This window comes from Perognathus longimembris, chromosome 23, assembly GCF_023159225.1.
Source record: "Perognathus longimembris pacificus isolate PPM17 chromosome 23, ASM2315922v1, whole genome shotgun sequence".
Taxonomy (NCBI): Eukaryota; Metazoa; Chordata; class Mammalia; order Rodentia; family Heteromyidae; genus Perognathus; species Perognathus longimembris.
In genome coordinates, this window is record NC_063183.1 from 7,733,695 (window position 1) to 7,752,521 (window position 18,827).

General features: G+C 49.6%; 1 protein-coding gene across 1 annotated transcript in view; it reads left to right on the plus strand.

Moving 5' to 3' along the window:
* The first annotated feature begins 2,806 nt into the window (after positions 1-2,806).
* Positions 2,807-18,827, plus strand: part of Gpr139 (G protein-coupled receptor 139) — a 35,784-nt gene continuing 19,763 nt past the window's right edge. The window contains exon 1 of the mRNA XM_048333016.1: positions 2,807-2,921. Within this exon, the coding sequence (XP_048188973.1) occupies positions 2,807-2,921 (115 nt within the window). The remainder of the gene's footprint in view (positions 2,922-18,827) is intronic.

The window sequence follows — 18,827 nt, forward strand, 5'->3', positions numbered from 1 at the left end:
GGTTGAAATTCAGGGCCTTGGTCTTATTAGGCAGGTGCTCTACCACTTGAGCCACACTTCTATCTGTTTTGATCTCATTCTTGAGATAGTCTCAATTTTTCTCTCCCATGAGCCCAGACTTCCATTCTCCTATTTGTACATCCCACTGTAACTAAAATGGCAAGCATGCACCGCTATGCCCAGATTTTTTGCTATTGAGATGAGATCTCCTACATGCTTTGTGAGCCTTGAACTGCAATCCTCTGGTCAGCTTCCCAAGTTGTTAGAATTACAGGCACAAGCCATCACTTCAGGCTCTGTGCATTTATGTAGGTATGTGTGTACATATGTATGTATGTATGTATTTTAATGAAAGATACAACCTAGATTGGATCTAACAGAGCAGTATAAACTGGCATCACACAGGCCAAATTCAGCTTGCAGACCTGCCCAGCTTGGACCCCACCTCTCCCACAATGGAATCCTGATTCCGATTTGGATAAAGACCCCTCCTCCTCTCACAAGCCATGTGAATTCTTTTATCATGGCTCTGTCACTGGATATATGAGCTACACCTAGCCAATCCGTGGGTTGGGTAGGACTGTCTACAAAAATCCAACTCTAAGTGACTTTGGCTGAGGTTTGCACACCACGCAGAGTATGGAAATCCTTTCCAGGACTTGTTCCCGAATCTTCCTTCTGCTCAGGCTCTGAGGTTCATGGGTAAATCCAAGCACATGGGTGTCCATCTTTATATTGGATTGCAAGAATCCTCTAAGAAGGCTGAGGATCTGAGTAAAGCAGAACCGGGTGATGATAAGTGATAGGTATGTTTTGTGCTTGCCTCTGCCATGCAAAAGGCAGGAAAATGTCTACATTTTTCTTTTTTAAAAAATGAGCAGGGCACTGGTGGCTCACACCTGTAATCTTAGCTACTCAGGAGGCTGCAATTCAAAGCCAACCCAGGCAGGAAAGTCTGTGAGACTCTTTATCTCCAAACATTACTCAGAAAAAAAAACAGAAGTGGCTGTGTTTCTCAAGAGATAGAATGCTAGTCTTGAGCAAAGGAACCTCCAAGACAGCACCAGGCCCCGGGTTCAAGCCCCAGGACGGGCAAAAATAAATAAATTGAACTAGTTGATGCTTCCCCCAACCCCCCCCCTTTCCACAATTCACAATACAAGGGGAAGTCTCTGAGAAGAGATAAGGCTTTGCTAAATCATATATACCCCCTCCCCACCTCTAACTTGACGGCTCAGGGTAGCTACCCACAGGCAAACCCAATCTATAGGCACTTGAATTGCTATTATATCCGCACCCTATGGTCCCATTTTGTGACCATTTGGGGATGGTCACGTCCTTAATCGCTACCTGAGAAAATTTTGAATGGTCTTACCACAAAGAAATCATTTCCAATCAAGGGGATGCATACGCTCATTTATCCCAGTTTCGATCCTGACACGTTGTCAACAGAAACATGCACAGAATCATCTCACTTTGCCCCCCAAAGACACACAATTATTGTGTCAAATGAGAGAAGTCACAATAAAATTTCAAAATCTAATGGAGCCTTAAAGATCGGGTGTGGTTGGCAGGCGTGGGGGGGGGAGGGTCCCCCTCTCCCAAGGCCTGGGAGAGAAGAGGTCCTTCTTCCTAGCACAGACGACCTGCAGAGGAGGGCTTTGGGGGTCCCGGGCTTCTCCGAGTCCAACAGACACCCCCATGGCTGCGAGACGAGCCAGCAGCATCTTGGGACTCTGGGTCAGGCAGCCCTCCCGGTCCCCTTCGTGGGGACTCCTAGGGAAGTGTTCCCCGGACTGTTGAGGAGAAGGGGCACCGTGCACCCAGATGCTCTCGGCTCTGCCCATCTCCCCTTCGTGCCGCCTTGGGAGCTGGGGAGGGGCGGGTGTCCTTGCGGTGGGCAGGGTCGGCGTGGAGTCAGGTGCGGGGAAGGAGGGCGTCCGTGGGATGGGGCAGCGCGCGAGGGCGGCGGGCTCGGCCGGGCATTGTGCGTCTTTGTCCCTATCCATCCGAGGCTCCAGAGCGGCACGCGTGCGGCGGCCTGGAGGGGCTGCTCCCGGCCCTGCGCACCCCAGAATCCACGGGGGCGCGCACACACACACACGCATGCACACAAGCACGCGCATGCACACGCACTCACAGAGACTGATGCTCGCGCCCTGCGGACCGACGCCCCCAGCCTCCCGCCGCCCGGCTCCCCCACTACCCGCCCTCCCCCCCCCCCCCATCCCAAGCCGGACTCGAGGCTCTGGAGCCCCGGGAGGAGCGTGGAGCGAGAGGCAAACTGAGGACGGCGGGAGGCGTGCCAGCCGCACCTCCCCGCGCCCCTCCCCGCAGGGTAGCCGGAGGGGGTCACGAGGGCCTCTGCACCCCAGTCTTCCTCCGAGGGGTTCCCTGAGCCCATCCCACCTTCTCCCTTGGAAGTGGAGCCGGGAAAGGCAGCCGGGACCCCCTCCTCCCCGGCCCGGTCCACCGGATCGCCCCCCCCACCCCGCATCCAGGCAGCCGCTGATTGGCTGCGGGGCGCAGCGTCCCGGCCCCCCGGCTCTGGGGCGGGAGGTGGGAGGTGCACACACCGGCTCCCGGTCCCCGACTCCCTGAGCCTTCCCGGAGGGCCGAACCCCGACTCCAGGCCGGCGGCGGCGCATGTGGGGGTGCAGAGGGGACCAAAGCCAAGTCCTTTTGGGGAGAGGTTGCGGCTCTCCCCAGCTGCCGTGCCGCCGCCTCCGCCGCCGCCGCCGCCTCGGAGCCCCCAGCCCAGCCCCGAGAGGAACGAGGGGCGCGGGGAACGAGGGGCGCAGCGCCCATGGAGCACTCGCACGCCCACCTCACCGCCAACAACAGCTCGCAGTCGGCCGGCTGCGGCTTGGGCTTCGTGCCCGTGGTCTACTACAGCCTCTTGCTGTGCCTCGGTTTACCAGGTGAGGGGCAGGCGGGAGGGGGGACCCGGCCCCCGAGTGCGGGGAGACCCGCGGCAGAATCCCCGCCGCCACCCCCCTCGCACGCCCCTAGAGCTCCCCTTTAAAAAAAAAAAAAGTTGAAGTCTCAATGCAACTGTGGAGATTTCCAGATGAAGGGGGAAAGAAGTCGTGTGTGTGTGTGTGTACGCGTGTGATTGTGCACGTGTGCGCGTATGCATGTGTGCACACCTCTGTGTGCCTTCGTGTGAGCGCGCGTGGATCTCATTGCACACTTGCGCGCGCGTCTGGAGGAGCCGCGCTCCGAGCGGCCCCGGGGAAGGCGGTGGGTGACTTGCCCGTAGGTTCTGGCTGGACTTTTCCCTTTGCCCCACGCAATGTCTGGAGACACCTCAGCCACCCCGGCCTTCGGCCCATCCCCACCTGATTGGAGATGAAGCTGGAGCACCCAAGAATGGGTGCTGCCACGCACACACACCCCCAACCACCCTGACCTAGTCAGGGGGTCTTGGGGTGGTAAGAGAGCCAGGGCTGCTTCCGGGACTGCACCTCGGTCAGGGCAAGGGTGCAGAGGTTGATCGGTCTGCTACCTCGGGGGTCACTGTCTCCTTGAGAATGCGCCAGAGCCCCCTGGCTTTGCCTCCCTCCCCGGTCTCACCCCTGCCCTCATCCCCTACCCTCTCCCCTGCTCCTCACAAACCTGGCAGGCCTCACATCATAATGTCCTCTCCCAAGTGTGGCCCATACTTTGGATGAATTCCTGAAGAGAGCTGAGCTGCTGGGGGAGGGGCAGTGAGGTGGGGGACAAGTCTTCCCCTAACACTTTAGCCCCCTTCTTCTACAGTTTCTACAGCTTCTACAGCAGAAAAATTCCTGGAGACTACTTGGTGGGGGGCGGGGTGAGCAAGAGAGAAAGAGAGAACCAGAGATCTAATGTAACCTTCCCCTGCCCATCTCTAGTCTGAGAACCCACCCATCCTGAGATCATGGAGTTGCGAGTTGGCTTTCCCACTGTCTTGCTGAGATTCTCTTCCTAAAGCATCCAACTGGGTAGCAGGAAGGCCCTGAGGGGTTGTTTTAGTCAGGCCCCCTCCCAAATTTAGGGGGCACAAGACAGTCCAAGTTTCCTAATCTGGGAGCCTCACCCTTAACACACACCCCTGCCCCAGCCAGGGCTGAGGCTTTGACTCCTCCAGGATGCCTTCCCTGAAGTCCCTGGCCTCCAGTGTGCTTGGGCAGGGACAGGACAGTAGCACCAGCCTGGAATTCCAGAGAGCAGGGATTCGATTTCCATCCAGGAGACAACATCCCCTCCTTTGGCTCTTTTGGAAAATAAGTTTTTGCAAATTTTTGAGAGGGACAGAAATGGGTGATGTTTGCTAAAATGGAGAAGCCCCCTCCCCTCCCCCCCTCGGGGGCTGTGACAGCATCCCCTCCCCCACCCATCTCCACTTCCTCCCCTACCCACCTTTCTGGGCCATTCTTCTGCAAAGCAACAGAGCCCAGAAGACAGGCAGGAGACTGACCTTCAAGAGTCCCAAGCAGGGGCAGGCGGAGGAGAAGAGGCACAGATTGTCAAGAACCTCAAGGCAGGTGTCAAGATGCCTTGAACCCTCACAACCTGCCTCACGCCAGCGAGGCACCCACTGTGCTCCAGGCACTGTGCCAGGCATAGGTTTACTCCTAGACTTGCAGATCTGAAAGAAGGAAGAGCTGGGGTTGGGATCTAGAGGATCTTGCTGTGTCCAGGCACTCAAAGCCTTCATCTTGACCACTTACTGTGATGACTACCTACTGTGTGTACTAAGGGATGCTAAGGGATGTGGGGAGGCTTCTCAGGGGTGGGCCCGGAGTCTGAGGAGCTCCCTGGTGGAGGGCTGGGATACGATAAGCAGCAGCAGGATTGAGCATCCTAAGGGAGTTTGACAGGTGGTTCTGTGAAGAGCCCCCAATGTTGGTCCCAAGACAAAAGTCCTAAAGTCCTATTGATCAAGCCATCCAGGGAGACACATGCGTCAAAGCAGATAGGAGTTTGGGCTAGGAGGATTCATCTAGCCTTTGTCAGGATTAGGCAGTGGGTCTTTCATGGCTCCAGGGCCTCAGTTTCCACATCTGTAAAATAGGTGCCCTGAAAGCAAAGAGGAGGGGCCCGGAGAAGAGCAGTCTGCTGGGTGAGTTCTATTCTTCTGGGAAGGTCACCACCGTGTCTCTGCCCAATCCCCTCCTCTGACAGAGGTGTGAGGTAAGGGGAACAACTGCAGGCCTTGATAATATTGTTGAAAACTTAAGATTTTAATTGAGTCCTCTTCGCAACAGTGAGCTCATCCTCATTTTTCCAATCCCTCTGGTGATGTTGGAGATGTGAGTGGAGAATGCAGGGTAGATATGAAGGGGTTGTTTGCACCGAAGTATCTGGGGGGCGATGGTGAATGTCATACAGGCTCTAAGTGGGAGGAAAAGCTTGAGAAAAACAATTTGTCCAATCTCCTGCTTCAAAAAATTGTCCCCACGCAGTCAAAGATGACTGGTTTGGAGTGAAATGCAAGGAATTCTAATATGAAATGTGGACAGAACTCTGAACTTAGGAATTGTCAAAAAAAAAAAACTTCTTTAGTTCTACAATTTTCCCCATTGGTAAAATGGGTTAACAGAAGTTGCTAATTAACCCACACAGGTAGAACCTATTAAATAAATTAATCTGTTAAAAAAAAAAGTGGTCAAGTCTAGCATGAGGGTACATGCCTGTAGTCCCGGCTACTCTGGAGGCTAAGGTAGGAGAATTATTTTATCCTACAAGTCTAAGATCCACCTGAGCAACACAATTAATTCAGCACAGTGTTTGGCCTAAGGAAAACATTTTGGACCCAGTCACTGCATGCCAGGCCTTTTGCACCTATTCTGTTACTTCATCTCAGCTCTACCCCTGTGACCTGTTCATGACTCAGAACCCATTTTCAACAAGGAACAAGCAAGGATGCAGAGAGCGGCTCTATCATCCCACAGACATGTAGGCAAACAAATCTGACTTCTCTGTTCATTTTCATCAAGAAGGTGGGGTGTTTGTTTTGTTGTTGTTGTTGTTTCATTTTGTTTTTGTGCTAGTCCTGGGACTTGACCCCAGGGCCTGGGTGCTGTCCCTGAGCTTTTTTTTGTTCAAGGCTAGCCCTCTACCAACTTGAACTACAGCTCCATTTCTGATTTTCTTGGGAGTTTATTGGAGATTAAGAGTCTCATGGACTTTCCTGCCCCAGCTGGCTTCAAACCATGATCCTCAGCTCTCAGCCTCCCGAGTAGCTTGGATTCCAGACGTGAGTTACCAGTTCTGGCAAGAAGTTATTTTAACTAATTGTGTGTCCTTGAACTCTGGGCTTAGTAGAGGGTAGTGCACCAGAGTCCCCCCAAAATGCCATCTCTATCTTTCTCTTCTTTCCCCCCTTTTAAGTCATCATTTTTTTCAGTGCTGCAGGTCAAATTCAAGGCCTTGTACACATGCTAGGCAAGGGCTTTGCCAGTGCTCTCTTCCTCCCTTTTAAAATTAATTAATTTCTTTGTCAGGTACCAGGTCTTGAGCTCACATGGCCTTTTTGCTCATGGCTGGGCATTTCACCAGTGGAACCATACCTCCAGCCAGCTTTTTGCTGGTTCATTGGAGATGGAGTCTTACAGACTTTTCTGCCTGGGCTGGCTTTTGATAAAGATCCTCCAATCTCAGCCTCATGAGTAGGGAAGATTACAGCCAGGAGCCATTAGTAACCGGCTCTTTTTCTTCTTTATATGCAAGATGCTTCTCCCATCTGAAGACACATCAGAGCTAGCACTGACTGACTGAGTGTAGCACAGACAGCGTGAAAGGAAAGGCATTGCAGATTGGAAAAGATGAACTTGAGCACCCAGGGAAACAGCAAGCTGGATGATAGGTGAACCAACCTGATAAGGCAGGAAGGGCACCAAATGAGACAGAGATGTGAGTGATTGCTGTGGCTGATTTTTTGTTTTTTTTTTTTTAATTTTTCTTGTGAAAGGTGACACAGATATTCAGGAAGACAAAGTGAGGAGGAAGGTGACAGTTTGAAACTGCATGTCCCTCCACTGACAGGAATTGTGGCCTCCCATGCCTTTGGGGTTTGTGGGGAGAGGAAGGGAAATAAATAGTTTATAGCCTCACAGGTAATGTGTGTGCCTGGCACAGGCTAGATACAGTGGTTATTAACCAGACGTCGAGCACTGGCAGCCCGTTGGCAGGAATGCGTTCTGCAGTTATGACGTTTAAAAAATGTTAACCCATGAAAATCTTTGATTAGAGGAGTTGTTGTCATAAGCAGCCCAAGACTACAAACTCAGGAGCTGGATGTCTGAGCGGTTGAGCGCTGGCTTTGCTGTTTACAAGTGGTATAACCATACCACATGAGTTTAACTCCTCTGTGCCTCTGTTTCCCCATCTGTAAAGTGGGAGAGGGGTGGTAATGATAATAACCCATGCTTTCTGAGGATTGAGTTAAGTAGCGAACGCTGCCTGGCCCACACAGTAAGCTCTCTGTGAATTCTTTTTCATCATTTAAAAATTAGGAAACAAATTCCAACTTGTGGCCTGGCACAATGGCTAACAGTTGTAAGACAAGAAATGTGGGAAAAGGAAATCTGGAGGATCGTGTGGTTTGAGGATGACCACAAGCCAAAAGTTACCAAGATTCCATCTCAACAGACAAGCCAAGCTTGGTAGCGCATATCTGTACTAAGGCATAGGTAGGAGGGTGGCAGTCTGAGGTTGGCCTGAACAAAAAGTACAGGACTAGGGCTGAGAATATGGCCTAGTGGTAGAGTGCTTGCCTCATATACATGAAGCCCTGGATTTGATTCCCTAGCAACACATATACAGAAAACGGCCAGAAGTGGCGCTGTGGCTCAAGTAGCAGAGTGCTAGCCTTGAGCAAAAAGAAGCCAGGGACAGTGCTCAGGCCCCGAGTCCAAGCCCCAGGACTGGCAATAAATAAATAGTACACCACTATCTGAAAAATAACTTAGGGTGTGGCTCTAGGGTGGCGTGCCTTCCTACGACTTGATGATATTGCTATTCAAACCCTGATACCACCAAAATAAAAGTCCAACTTGCTGTTGGGCACTGGTGACTCACACCTGTAATCCTAGCTACTCAGGACACCGAGATCTGAAGACTGCAGTTCAAAGCCAGCCCAGGCAGGAAAGTCCATGAGACTCTTATCTCCAGTTAATTACCAAGAAGCCAGAAGTAGTGCTGTAGCTCAAGTACTAGAGCACTAGCCTTGAGTACAAAAAACTAAGGGACAGCACCCAGGCCCTGAATTCAAGCCCTGGGACCAGCACATACACGTACACACACACACACACACACACACACACACACACACACATCCAATTTGTTTAATGGCACTACTTTTACCCTACTATCAAACCAGACAAAGACACTTCAAGAAAAGAAAACTATAGCCCCAAACAATCCTCATAAACACAGACACAAAAATGTCCTCAAGAAATTGCAAAGCTGACCCAGCACTACTAAGAATAATCTACCAAGACCCACTCCATCTTACCTGAGGAATGCAAGGCTGGTTCAACATGTGAAAACGATTCGGTAGAATTCAGCCCATTAACAAGCTAAAAGAAAATGCAAATGAGCCCTGTCAATAGATGAAGAAGCAACAGACAATAATCAACATCCATTCTATATACACAAATATATACATATAATGTATATATATATATATATATATATATATATATATATATATATATATATATATATAATCAGACCAGGAGCCTAAAGAAACAGGCATCCAGGAGTAGCCCAGGAGACTGGCGATATGCTTGTGATGAAACACTGAGAGCTTACCCTGGATAGCTGGAGCCAGGCAACAATGTCCGCTCTCTCCCCACCTCAACATTGTACTGGAAGTCCTAGCTTGGGCAATAAGAAAATAAAATGAAATAAAAGATATATGGAAAATAATATATGTCGTGTCTATCCACTGGTGGCATGATGGCCTTCATAGGAAATTACAGACCCCACAAAAAGTCTTAAGAACCAATTAATGACTCCAGCATTTGAATAAACTCAGATTCGCATCTACAAAACCCACCATGCTTCTATATGTTAGCAGTGAATAATTTAAAATTGAAAATTAGCAAAATTGTGGCTGGGCACCGATGGCTCATAGTCATAATCTTAGCTTACTTAGGGGGAGCTGAGATCTGAGGATCACAATTCAAAGCCAGCCCAGGCAGGAAAGTCCGTGAGACTCTTATCTCTAATGAACCAGCAAAAAGCTGGGAGTGGGAGATGTGGCTCAAACCCCGAGCAATAAAATAAAATAAAAAGCTATAGGAAAGAGGCAAGCCCTGAGTTCAAGCCTTCGTGTGGCACTGTACACAACTAGAGGGAGGGAGGGAGGGAAGGAGGGAGGAAGGGAGAAAGAAAAAGAGAAAGAGAGAAAAAGGAAGAAAGAAAGAGAGAGAAGGTAGGAAAGAGAAAGAAAGAGAGAGAGAGGAAGGAAGGAAGGAAGGAAGGAAGGAAGGAAGGAAGGAAGGAAGGAAGGAAGGAAGGAAGGAAGGAAGGAAGGAAGGAAGGAAGGAAATGTTTTAATAAGACAGATTTCCAAGCTCCCCTATAACATCAGAAGAATTCACAGTGGGCTCACTACTCCCCCATCACACTCACACACACACACACACACACACACACACACACACACACACACACACACCATCCCCCAGGAGGCATCAGTCCTCCTGAGCTGAGGGAGACATGTTTGGTTTAGTTTGGGGTTTGGCATTTAGACAGTGACAGTCATAAGGTTCAAATCTCTGAAAACAGAAAATGCAACCCTCTGCAAAGTCTCCCTTCCATCAGCTTCCCAGGCTACCAGCTCTCAAATCCATTGCCACGTGGCTCCCAACTGGGGTTCCTCAGCTCTTTGCTTCTTACGTTGGAGCACCTTGTTGCATAAACTCTTCCTAGAATGAGTACATTGTACATACTGGTCTACATTTGCTCTTTTTCACTTAACATAGGAATTATCCATATAATGTATATATATATTCCATATATATGAATAATATATATATTATATTTATATGATAGAATATGTATAATTATACAATATGTGTGTGCTCATTCTTTTATCTAGCTACATAGCATTTCATTGCATATTTGCTTCAAACCTTATTTGATGACCACCTGTTTCCAAATGTGCAGTCTGCTTCTTGACAGTCCCTCCACGGTTCACCTGACTCACCTCTGTCACCTGCTGGCCCATCCTGAGGCCCAGGAGACCACAGCTGGACAAAGAATACTGCAGTAGGCACCCTGGGCTACAGGCTGGCCCTGGCAATAACTCGCTGTATGATCTTGGATTTTGTGCAGTTTAATTTATATTCAAATTATTCACTGCCTATGAAAACAAAGTAGGTGTTTAGATATAAGTCATGAGTCTATTCAAAACTAGGATTTTAACTCAGGGCTTTAAGCTTGCTAGGCAGGCGCTCTACTACCAGAGCTGTGGCCCCAACCCATTTATTTTTCCTTTAGCTCATTTTCTGATAGGGTCTCAAATTTTCGCCCAAGACTGGCCTCTCCTGCCTGCACTTCCCTCTTCACTGAGATGATAGGCATGTACCACCATACCCTGCTTATTTGTTGACAAGTACCTGGCTAACTTTTTGCCAAGACTAGCCTTCAACCTCAGTCTTCCCAATCTCTATAATTCCAAGCAACTGGAACTACAGGCATGTACCACCATGCCCAGCCAGGATGTTTCACTCTTTTCTTTCTTTTTATGCCAGTCCTGGGGCTTATTCAGGGCCTAGCTCAAGGCTGGTGCGCTACCACTTGAACCACACCTCCACTCCCCACATTTTGGTAGTTAATTGGCGCTAAGAGTCTCACAGGCTTTCCTGCTTTGAACTGCCATCCTCAGATCTCAGCCTTCCAAGTATCTAAGATAATAGGCATGAGCCACTATGCTGGGCAGATTATCCACTCTCCGTGGAGTCATCAGAGCCAGGCTCCTGCTTGTTCTGCAGTAGGCAGAGACATGGTCCTTGGCTGTGACGTAGCTCGGCGGGAGGCTGCCTAGGCTGGCCTTGGGCTGGGAACAATCATTTTATAATCATGGTGCAGTTTCTATAACAATCATGTGAGTTCTGCTTTGTGACTCTGAGTGAAAATGTGCTGCGTTGGGCCTGCAGGTGGACTTGAGTCCTGTATGTTGTTAGCTTTGTTTGCTGTGTGATGTTGGGTGTAACCTCCCAACTCTCTGTGCCCTAGGTGCAGGTCCACCAAGGTGGACCTCTAAGTTGAGCAGGGAACCTAGTACTTTCTGAGGTCAGGCTACCTGAGTTTGAATCTCGACTCCCTACCTGCTAATCTGGGCACATTTCTCATCCTCTGTAGTCTCAGCTTCTCAGCCATGAGATGAAATAATGTTAGTGGCTGCCTCAAGGTGGTTGGGCTGCGGGGGAGTGAAATGAAGCTATATAGAAATGCTTGCTACCAACCTGGCACGTGTTTTCTCTCACGTCAAGTTCAACGATGTCATTAACCTTCTGTGCCTTGCATGTTGCTGCGGTGATTAGAGCTAAAACACACCACGGCTCACCGAGCTTCTCACACATTGTGGCAGCTCCACAAATAATAACTGGCTTTGTGTTATTGCCTAACACGTCCATGTGCCAGGCCCCACAAAGGCCCTAGAGCCACCTGTCACTGGCCACTTAAGTCTTCTCCATGAGTGCACCGTTCTACTTCACCTGGAAAGGAAATGGCACACCCTGGCTAAGTAGATGATCAAATATACCTAGGTTTAAGACATGTTTCACCTACGCCAGGTGCCAGTGGCTCACACCTGTCATCCTAGCTACTCAGGAGGCTGAGATCAAGAGGATTGTGGCTTGAGGCCAGCCCAGTAAAAAAGTCCCTGAGAGTCCATCTCCAAAATAACCAGCAAAAAAAAAAAAAAAAAACCCAAAAAGCAGGGTTGGCAGTAGGATTCAAGTGGTAGAGCACCAGCTGAGCAAGCAAGCTGAGTGCACAGGAAGCTGTGAGTTCAAACCCCAATGCCAGCAAAGGAAGGGAGAAAGAGAAACCTTCCACTTACCCAAAGAATCAAACTGATTCTCTCTCTCGTGCTCATTCTTTTATCCACCTACATAGCATTCCATTGTGTATTTGCTTCAAACATTATTTGATGACCACCTGTTTCCAAATGTGCACTCTGGTTCTTAACAGTCCCTCCACAGTTCACCTGACTCACCTCTGTCACCTGCTGGCCCATCCTGAGGCCCAGGTGACCACAGCTGGACAAAGAATACTGCAGTAGGCAGTTTGCCATCAGGAGCAGGGATCTGTCAGCGTGGTGCACTGGACGGGCATTCAGTGGTCCCCATGTCTCAGGCTCTTGGCTTCCTGTTGCCAGGACTCTAGCAAGATTCCTTTCCCTCCCTGAGCCTCAGTGCTCAGCAGGTAGAAAGGTGGGGTTGGGCTGGGGATATGGCCTAGTGGCAAGAATGCTTGCCTCCTATACATGAAGCCCTGGGTGCAATTTCCCAGCACCACATATACAGAAAACAGCCAGAGGTGGCACTGTGGCTCAAGTGACAGAGTGCTAGCCTTGAGCAAAAAGAAGCCAGGGACAGTGCTCAGGCCCTGAGTCCAAGCCCCAGGACTGGCCTCTCCCCGCCCCCCCAAAAAAAGAAAGTTGGGGTAGACTTTCCCACAGGGTTAATGGTAAGGTGTCAGGGAGATGGTACAGGGCACCATGTTTGGCCCTCCATGGCTGCTGAAATGGTTTTTCGTTAGTCTGATCCTAAATTTCTTTGTGTGTGCTGATCCCGGGGCTTGAACTCAGGGCCTGGGCACTGTCCCTGAGCTTCTTTTGCTCAAGGCTAGCATTGTACCACTTGAGCCATAACTCCACTTTTGGTTTTGGTTTGTGGTTGTTTTTTTTTTCTGGTGGTTAATCAAAGATAAGAATCTCAGGGACTTTCCTGTTCTTCTGAGTAACTAGGATGACAGGCATGGGCCACTGATGTCCAGATAAGTTTCACTTTTTGATGAGTCCAACGTTCCTCGTGTTACAAAATGGGGGATATGAGACCTTTTTCAAAGGTACAGATCTAGGAAGGCGGACTCTTTGTTCTCCTAGTCCATTTGGCAAAAGAATCGAAGTGCTAAATGGCCTCTGAGAGGCAAGCCGGAAGGGAGAGGAGAAGAGGGCCAGCAGAAATGGAGGTAGAGCTCAGAGTGCTCGATTTCATTCAGGAGTTGCTGTTTTGGTATCCAGGATGCTCGTAGGGGTTACAAGTCTGCACCATGAATCCCTTTCCAGTATTTTTCCCCCTATATTAGGGTTTGAACTTAGTTAGGGCTTGAGTGTTGTCCCTGAGCCTTTTCACTCAATGTTGGTATTCTGCTTCTTAAGCCACAGCTCCATTTCCTACTTTTGGTGGATAAATGGAGATAAGAGTCTTACAGGAACATTCCTTCATGCCTGGGGCAGGCTTTCACGTGGAGATCCTCAGATCTCACCCTCCTGAGTGTCGAGAGTTACAGGTGTGAGCCACCAGCACTGAGATCCTTTCCAGTTTTCTGAATCCTCCTGATTCCATCAAACAAGTCTTTGGAACAACCTGGGTCCATGGATCTTCTCTTTGAACTATACATTTCATGACATCTAAATAGGAGTCAAGGAAAACTTAGCATCCAAAGACAGACGTCCTAGAGGTATAGACTCCACACCAGATTTTGAAAATATAGTACAGAAAGGAAAAAACGTTAAATATCTCACTACTGCCAGGCACTGAGCTAGCACAACGTGAGCCAAAAGAAAAAATGCTACTCTCTATGGTGTGGCATTTATAACTTTCTTTGTGTCTCTTTCTCTCTTACACACACACACACACACACACACACACACATCAAAAACCAATCTAACATAAAAGTTCGTTGCCACAGCAATCAAGAAGAGAGGACAAAGGCTGAGATCTGAGGATTGTGGTTCAAAGCCAGTCTAGGCAGGAAAGCCTGTGAGACTCTGATCTCCAATTAACTATCAAAAAAGCTGGAGGTGGAACTGTGGTTCAAGTGGTAGAGCACTTGAACACAAAAAGCTCAAGGACAAGGGCCAAGGCCCTGAGTTCAAGCCCCGGGACTGACACAAAGACAGAGAGAGAGGGAGAGAGGGGGGTGCTATGAGCTATGATCATTTTCACCAGGGAATTTGACCTTGAGAGGCCTAGGGAAGGTCCCCGTGGGAAGGAGCAACTGGGAAGTAAAGGAGGAGGAGGGAAAGGTGGAAGGAAGGGAGAGGGCAAAGTGCCTGCACTACAACCCCAGGCGGAAGGGGGCTGGTGAACACCCTGGCAAGGAGAGGCCAGAGGGGCCGGAGTGACACAGTGACACAGGAGCCATAGTGGGAGATACCGCTGAGTGTCATGGACAGCCAGCATGTTTCACAGGCCAGGAAAACAGGTGCTGAATCTGACAACACGTTTTTCCAGTGCGGAGGCTTTCGTGCCACCAGTGACTTCTTTTATGTCCCCTCATTTGCCAGAAGCCTTGGCAGTCGGCTGAGCTGGGGGAATTGCTTTCTTGCCACAGACGTTTCTTATTGTTTCAGCCAAATGTAAAGCCAGCTATCAGCCACAGGGCTGAAATGAATGACTCTATCCAGACACACAAGCACACACACACACACACACACACACACAGTGTACACGCACCACATGCGTTCACCAGGTGCAAGCATGCACACCTGTACACATCACACACAGACACAGGCACTCAGCACACACACCAAGACACACAGAGACCAGCATGTATGTGCACACAAACACACCGTCACCACTAAACATGTGGCATGGCTCACAGTGCTGCGCTGGCCGCAGCCCTTTGCTTTGTACATCTCTGCCCCACCTACACCCATGATGCAGCTCCACAGAACTGCCTCTGGAAAGAAAATCACTGTCTTTCCTGGAGTGTGGTAGAGTGCTATAGAGCTCAGAGAGAGTTCCAGTGGGGTTGCCATTAGCCAGGCAGGGCCAGGCATTTCTTTCAACAACTCCCAACCCTCATGGGATGTGTGCCCGTGTTTTGTCCACCCTGTGCACCAGGACCATCCCAGACCACTCCTTCTCCCCAGGAGAGGGCAGTGGGGAACTAACACTGGTCTCAGAATTGACCAGGCCAAACTTGCTTCTAGGCTAGGAAAGCAAGGCATACTGGGAGCTCCCCCAGTGACCCACAGCCAGCGGGTAACCAACACACAAACAAGATCACTGGAGGTGCTGGTGTGTGTGGGGAGAGCGGGTCACGGGAGAGGGTGACAAGGGGCTGGGTTAGACAGGATGTCGGAGAATAACTCTCCAGACCTGACTAAGAAGCAGGAGCCAGCCAGGACAGCACAGGGGAAAAAGCTGCTGGCCCCAGGGAACAGCAAGGGTGGCAGCCCCGAGGTGAGGCCTGGTGGGAGCACTCTGAGTGGGAGAGCCGCCCAGAGAAGGGAGGGGAGAGGAGGAGGCAGGCACGGGCTCCATGATGAGGGCCATGAGGTCCTTGCCGAGAACGTGGAATGGCACTGCCAAGTGTTGCCAGAGGACACCGAAGGCTTTGACATATGAAGCACTATCCAAAGAGCTCTGCTGCTGCTCTGAAGGCCAGGCGGATAGTGGGGACAGGGAAATGAAAACGGGGGACCCTGGCTGGGTGCTGGTGGCTCGTGCCTGTCATCTCAGCTATTCAGGAGGCTGAGCTCTGAGGATCGCAGTTCAGAGCCAGCCCCGGCAGGAAAGTCTGTGAGACTCTGATCTCCAATAAACTACTCCAAGAAAGCAGGAAGTGGTGCAAAAGAAGCTCAGGGACAGCGCCCAAACCCTGAGTTCAAGTCCTAGACCAACAAAAAGAATATAAAGAAGGGGAGCTGTTGTAGAAAGAGGGACTTCAAGGCACTGAGAGGAGAAAAGGACACCCAGCGGGGTGCCCATATAGCACCCAGCACACAGCAGGGTCGGGGGTCAAGTTCAAGGCCAGCCTCTCATCACCTATTCCAGCCTCATCCACCATCATTTGTAGGTAAGACAGTGACCACTGAGAGAGCTAAGTGAGCTATGGGTGTCCTTCGACCTCAAGGACACCTGTACCTGGGGCAGGGGCAGAGGTAACGGAGAAACACTACAGCACAACACTGGCATCTTGTCTGTGGCAGTAAGTCCTGCTCAGGATCCAGCTGTAATGGAAATTAAATGTGAAGAGAAGCTGGGACGGGCTGCCATCCGACAGAGGCGACGAGATGAGAAAGGTCACCTTCAGCACTGTCAGTGACAAATGGATGGGGACGGAGCGTGGCAGAGGGGTCCTGTCACCATGCTGGAAGTATTCAGCTGTGATGGTACGGAACCCAGCAGCAAGAGAGAGGCTGTGTCCCCAAGAGTGGAGCTGCAGACTCCAAGGAAGGCTGGGAAATGGGCAGAGCTGGCCTGGAGAGGAAGGAAGGAAAAGCTGGGTGCCTCTCAGATCTCCTCAGAATAGACCTGGGCAGAAGAAGATGGCACTGGGAGATAGTAAGACATGTGCTTAGTACTGTAAGTAAGCACTCAACATTCCCTCAAAATGGTGCTCAGAGGGAGACATGCTGGTTAACACCCTCTGGGCCACTTTGTGCAAGGACACCTTGAAGACTCCATTGAAGGTTTCTCTCTAAGACATTACTTTCCAATTAAGTAACAGTCACAGGCTGATGTAAAAATCCACTGTTTGCATAGCTCGGCACATCCTAAAGCCTGGAAACTGGACCCTGCTTAACTGTCACCAGCAACCCGGTCATCCTCACCTCCCTCCCTCCAGATGCCCCACGTCACTTGACTGCTCCCTGGCACAAAGAATTTTCTTGTGCCTGGCCTGGTTTTTTCCCTCATGGGAGCCTCCCTGCCCTGCCCTGGTAGGAATTTGAAATAACTGTTTCGATGGTGTCTTTGAATTTGTCTCTCTACAATACACACACACACACACACACACACACACACACACACACACACACATCTGACCCTTATCTCTGCTTTCCAACCCTTCTAAACAATTTTTCCTATAAGAAGGGAGTTGTAGCAAGTGGCTTTCTGGACTTCAGAGCTGTACACAGCTGATGTCTCCAAACCCTGGCAGCCAATGCATAAAACAAGGCTAGCGTTCACCTGATGAAAGGGAGTGTGTGAGCTAAAGCATCCAGCATGCAGTAGGTGCATAATAAATAGGAGTTACCTTTTTTTTGTAATCTAATCTTTTTATTTTAAATATCTTTTTTTTCTCAAATTTTTATTATCAAACTGATGTACAGAGAGGTTACAGTATCATACGTTGGGCATTGGATACATTTCTTGTTACCTTTTTTTGTATGCTGAGAAGGAACTTCATATTGGACCCCCACCTGTGCTCATAAGGCTCCATTATTCAGAACCAGGCTCCATTTCATGAGGACTTACTTTGAGATGAGGAAATCATATAGGAGGAAAAGACCAAGATGAGCACGACTGATAACTATACGTGAATAGTCATTATACTATGTAATGTGTTTTCTACTGGAGTCAAGGTTATGGAGGGGTTGAGGTACTTAAAATCCTGTAGGGACTCAAAAGAAGGAGTTAACTCTCATAAAAAAAAGATTCTGAATTGTACTATGAACCCTTGGGAGTAGACATGGGCGTGAAGTCCAGTGACCTCTGGTGGGCCTTGGTACATGATAAGGAGCTGAATGGGTTGATGAGTGGATAAATGGATAGGTAGATGGATAGTGGATAGATGTTTGGATGGTCAGGTTGGTGGAAGACCAAAGTCAGTGGATGGGTAGATGGATGGGTAGATAGAAGATGCATGGATGGATGGATGGATGGATAGTGGATGGACAGATGGATGGATGGATGGACAGGTGGATGGAGAGATAGACAAATGAGTAGTTAGATGGATATGTGGATGGATGGATGGGTGGAAGGATGGGTGGACATACTGACAAGTGGGTAGATGGATAGGTGGATGGATGGATGACTGCCTTCTCAATCTTATACATATAGTCTTCATACTGGCCTTAAAGTGACGTAAGACATTCTGACCGCCACCACCACCACCACCACCACCACCACCATCATCATCATCATCATCATCATCCTGTACCATTTGCTGCATACTTGATGTCTGCTGAGCATATTGCTCCCCATAGCCTCATTTCATCCCCCAAGTGGTGCCTGCAGGGTTGATGTTTCTCCCACACCCATTTGTCAGATAAGGAAATGGGGAGGGTGGGCAGGGGCACTCGGCACAGGGGAGCCGCTTCCCGGGCGTTCAGCCTGTGCGCAGCAGGGCTGCAGTGGGCTGAGCCTGCGGTCACTGCTTGGGCTCCGTGCTCCCAGCTGGGTCTGCAGCCGACGTTGCTATTCCAGGCACAGGATGAGACAAATGCTGCGTCTACTGACCTCTGTCTTGGGTCATCCACCCTGCCTGGTCTCTGTGGGCATTTCCAGGGGCTATGTCTTCCTTTGTGATTGAAGATTCTTCCAGTCTCCCTTCTGCCCTCTCCCCAAGCAGATGGCTTAATTACTTGAAATTATTTTTAAGTAAGGACAAGTATATAGGAATTTCCTCTCCTCTCTATACCTAACTTACAAAGTAGAAATTGAGTTGTTTCTTTTTCTTACACTACCAGATTGGGATGAAACAATTCCCCTTAAAAAAAAAAAAATCTGTCCTCTTCCGGGTCCTTCCAAGGTTATCTTTATGAGCACCAAGGGGCTCAAAGTCAGCCAAGTACTCAGAATTCTGAATCCAGTTCATGTAGTGGATGTTTATTGACCAGGTATTACGTGCCAGACTCCATTCCGAATGCTTATACAGAATCA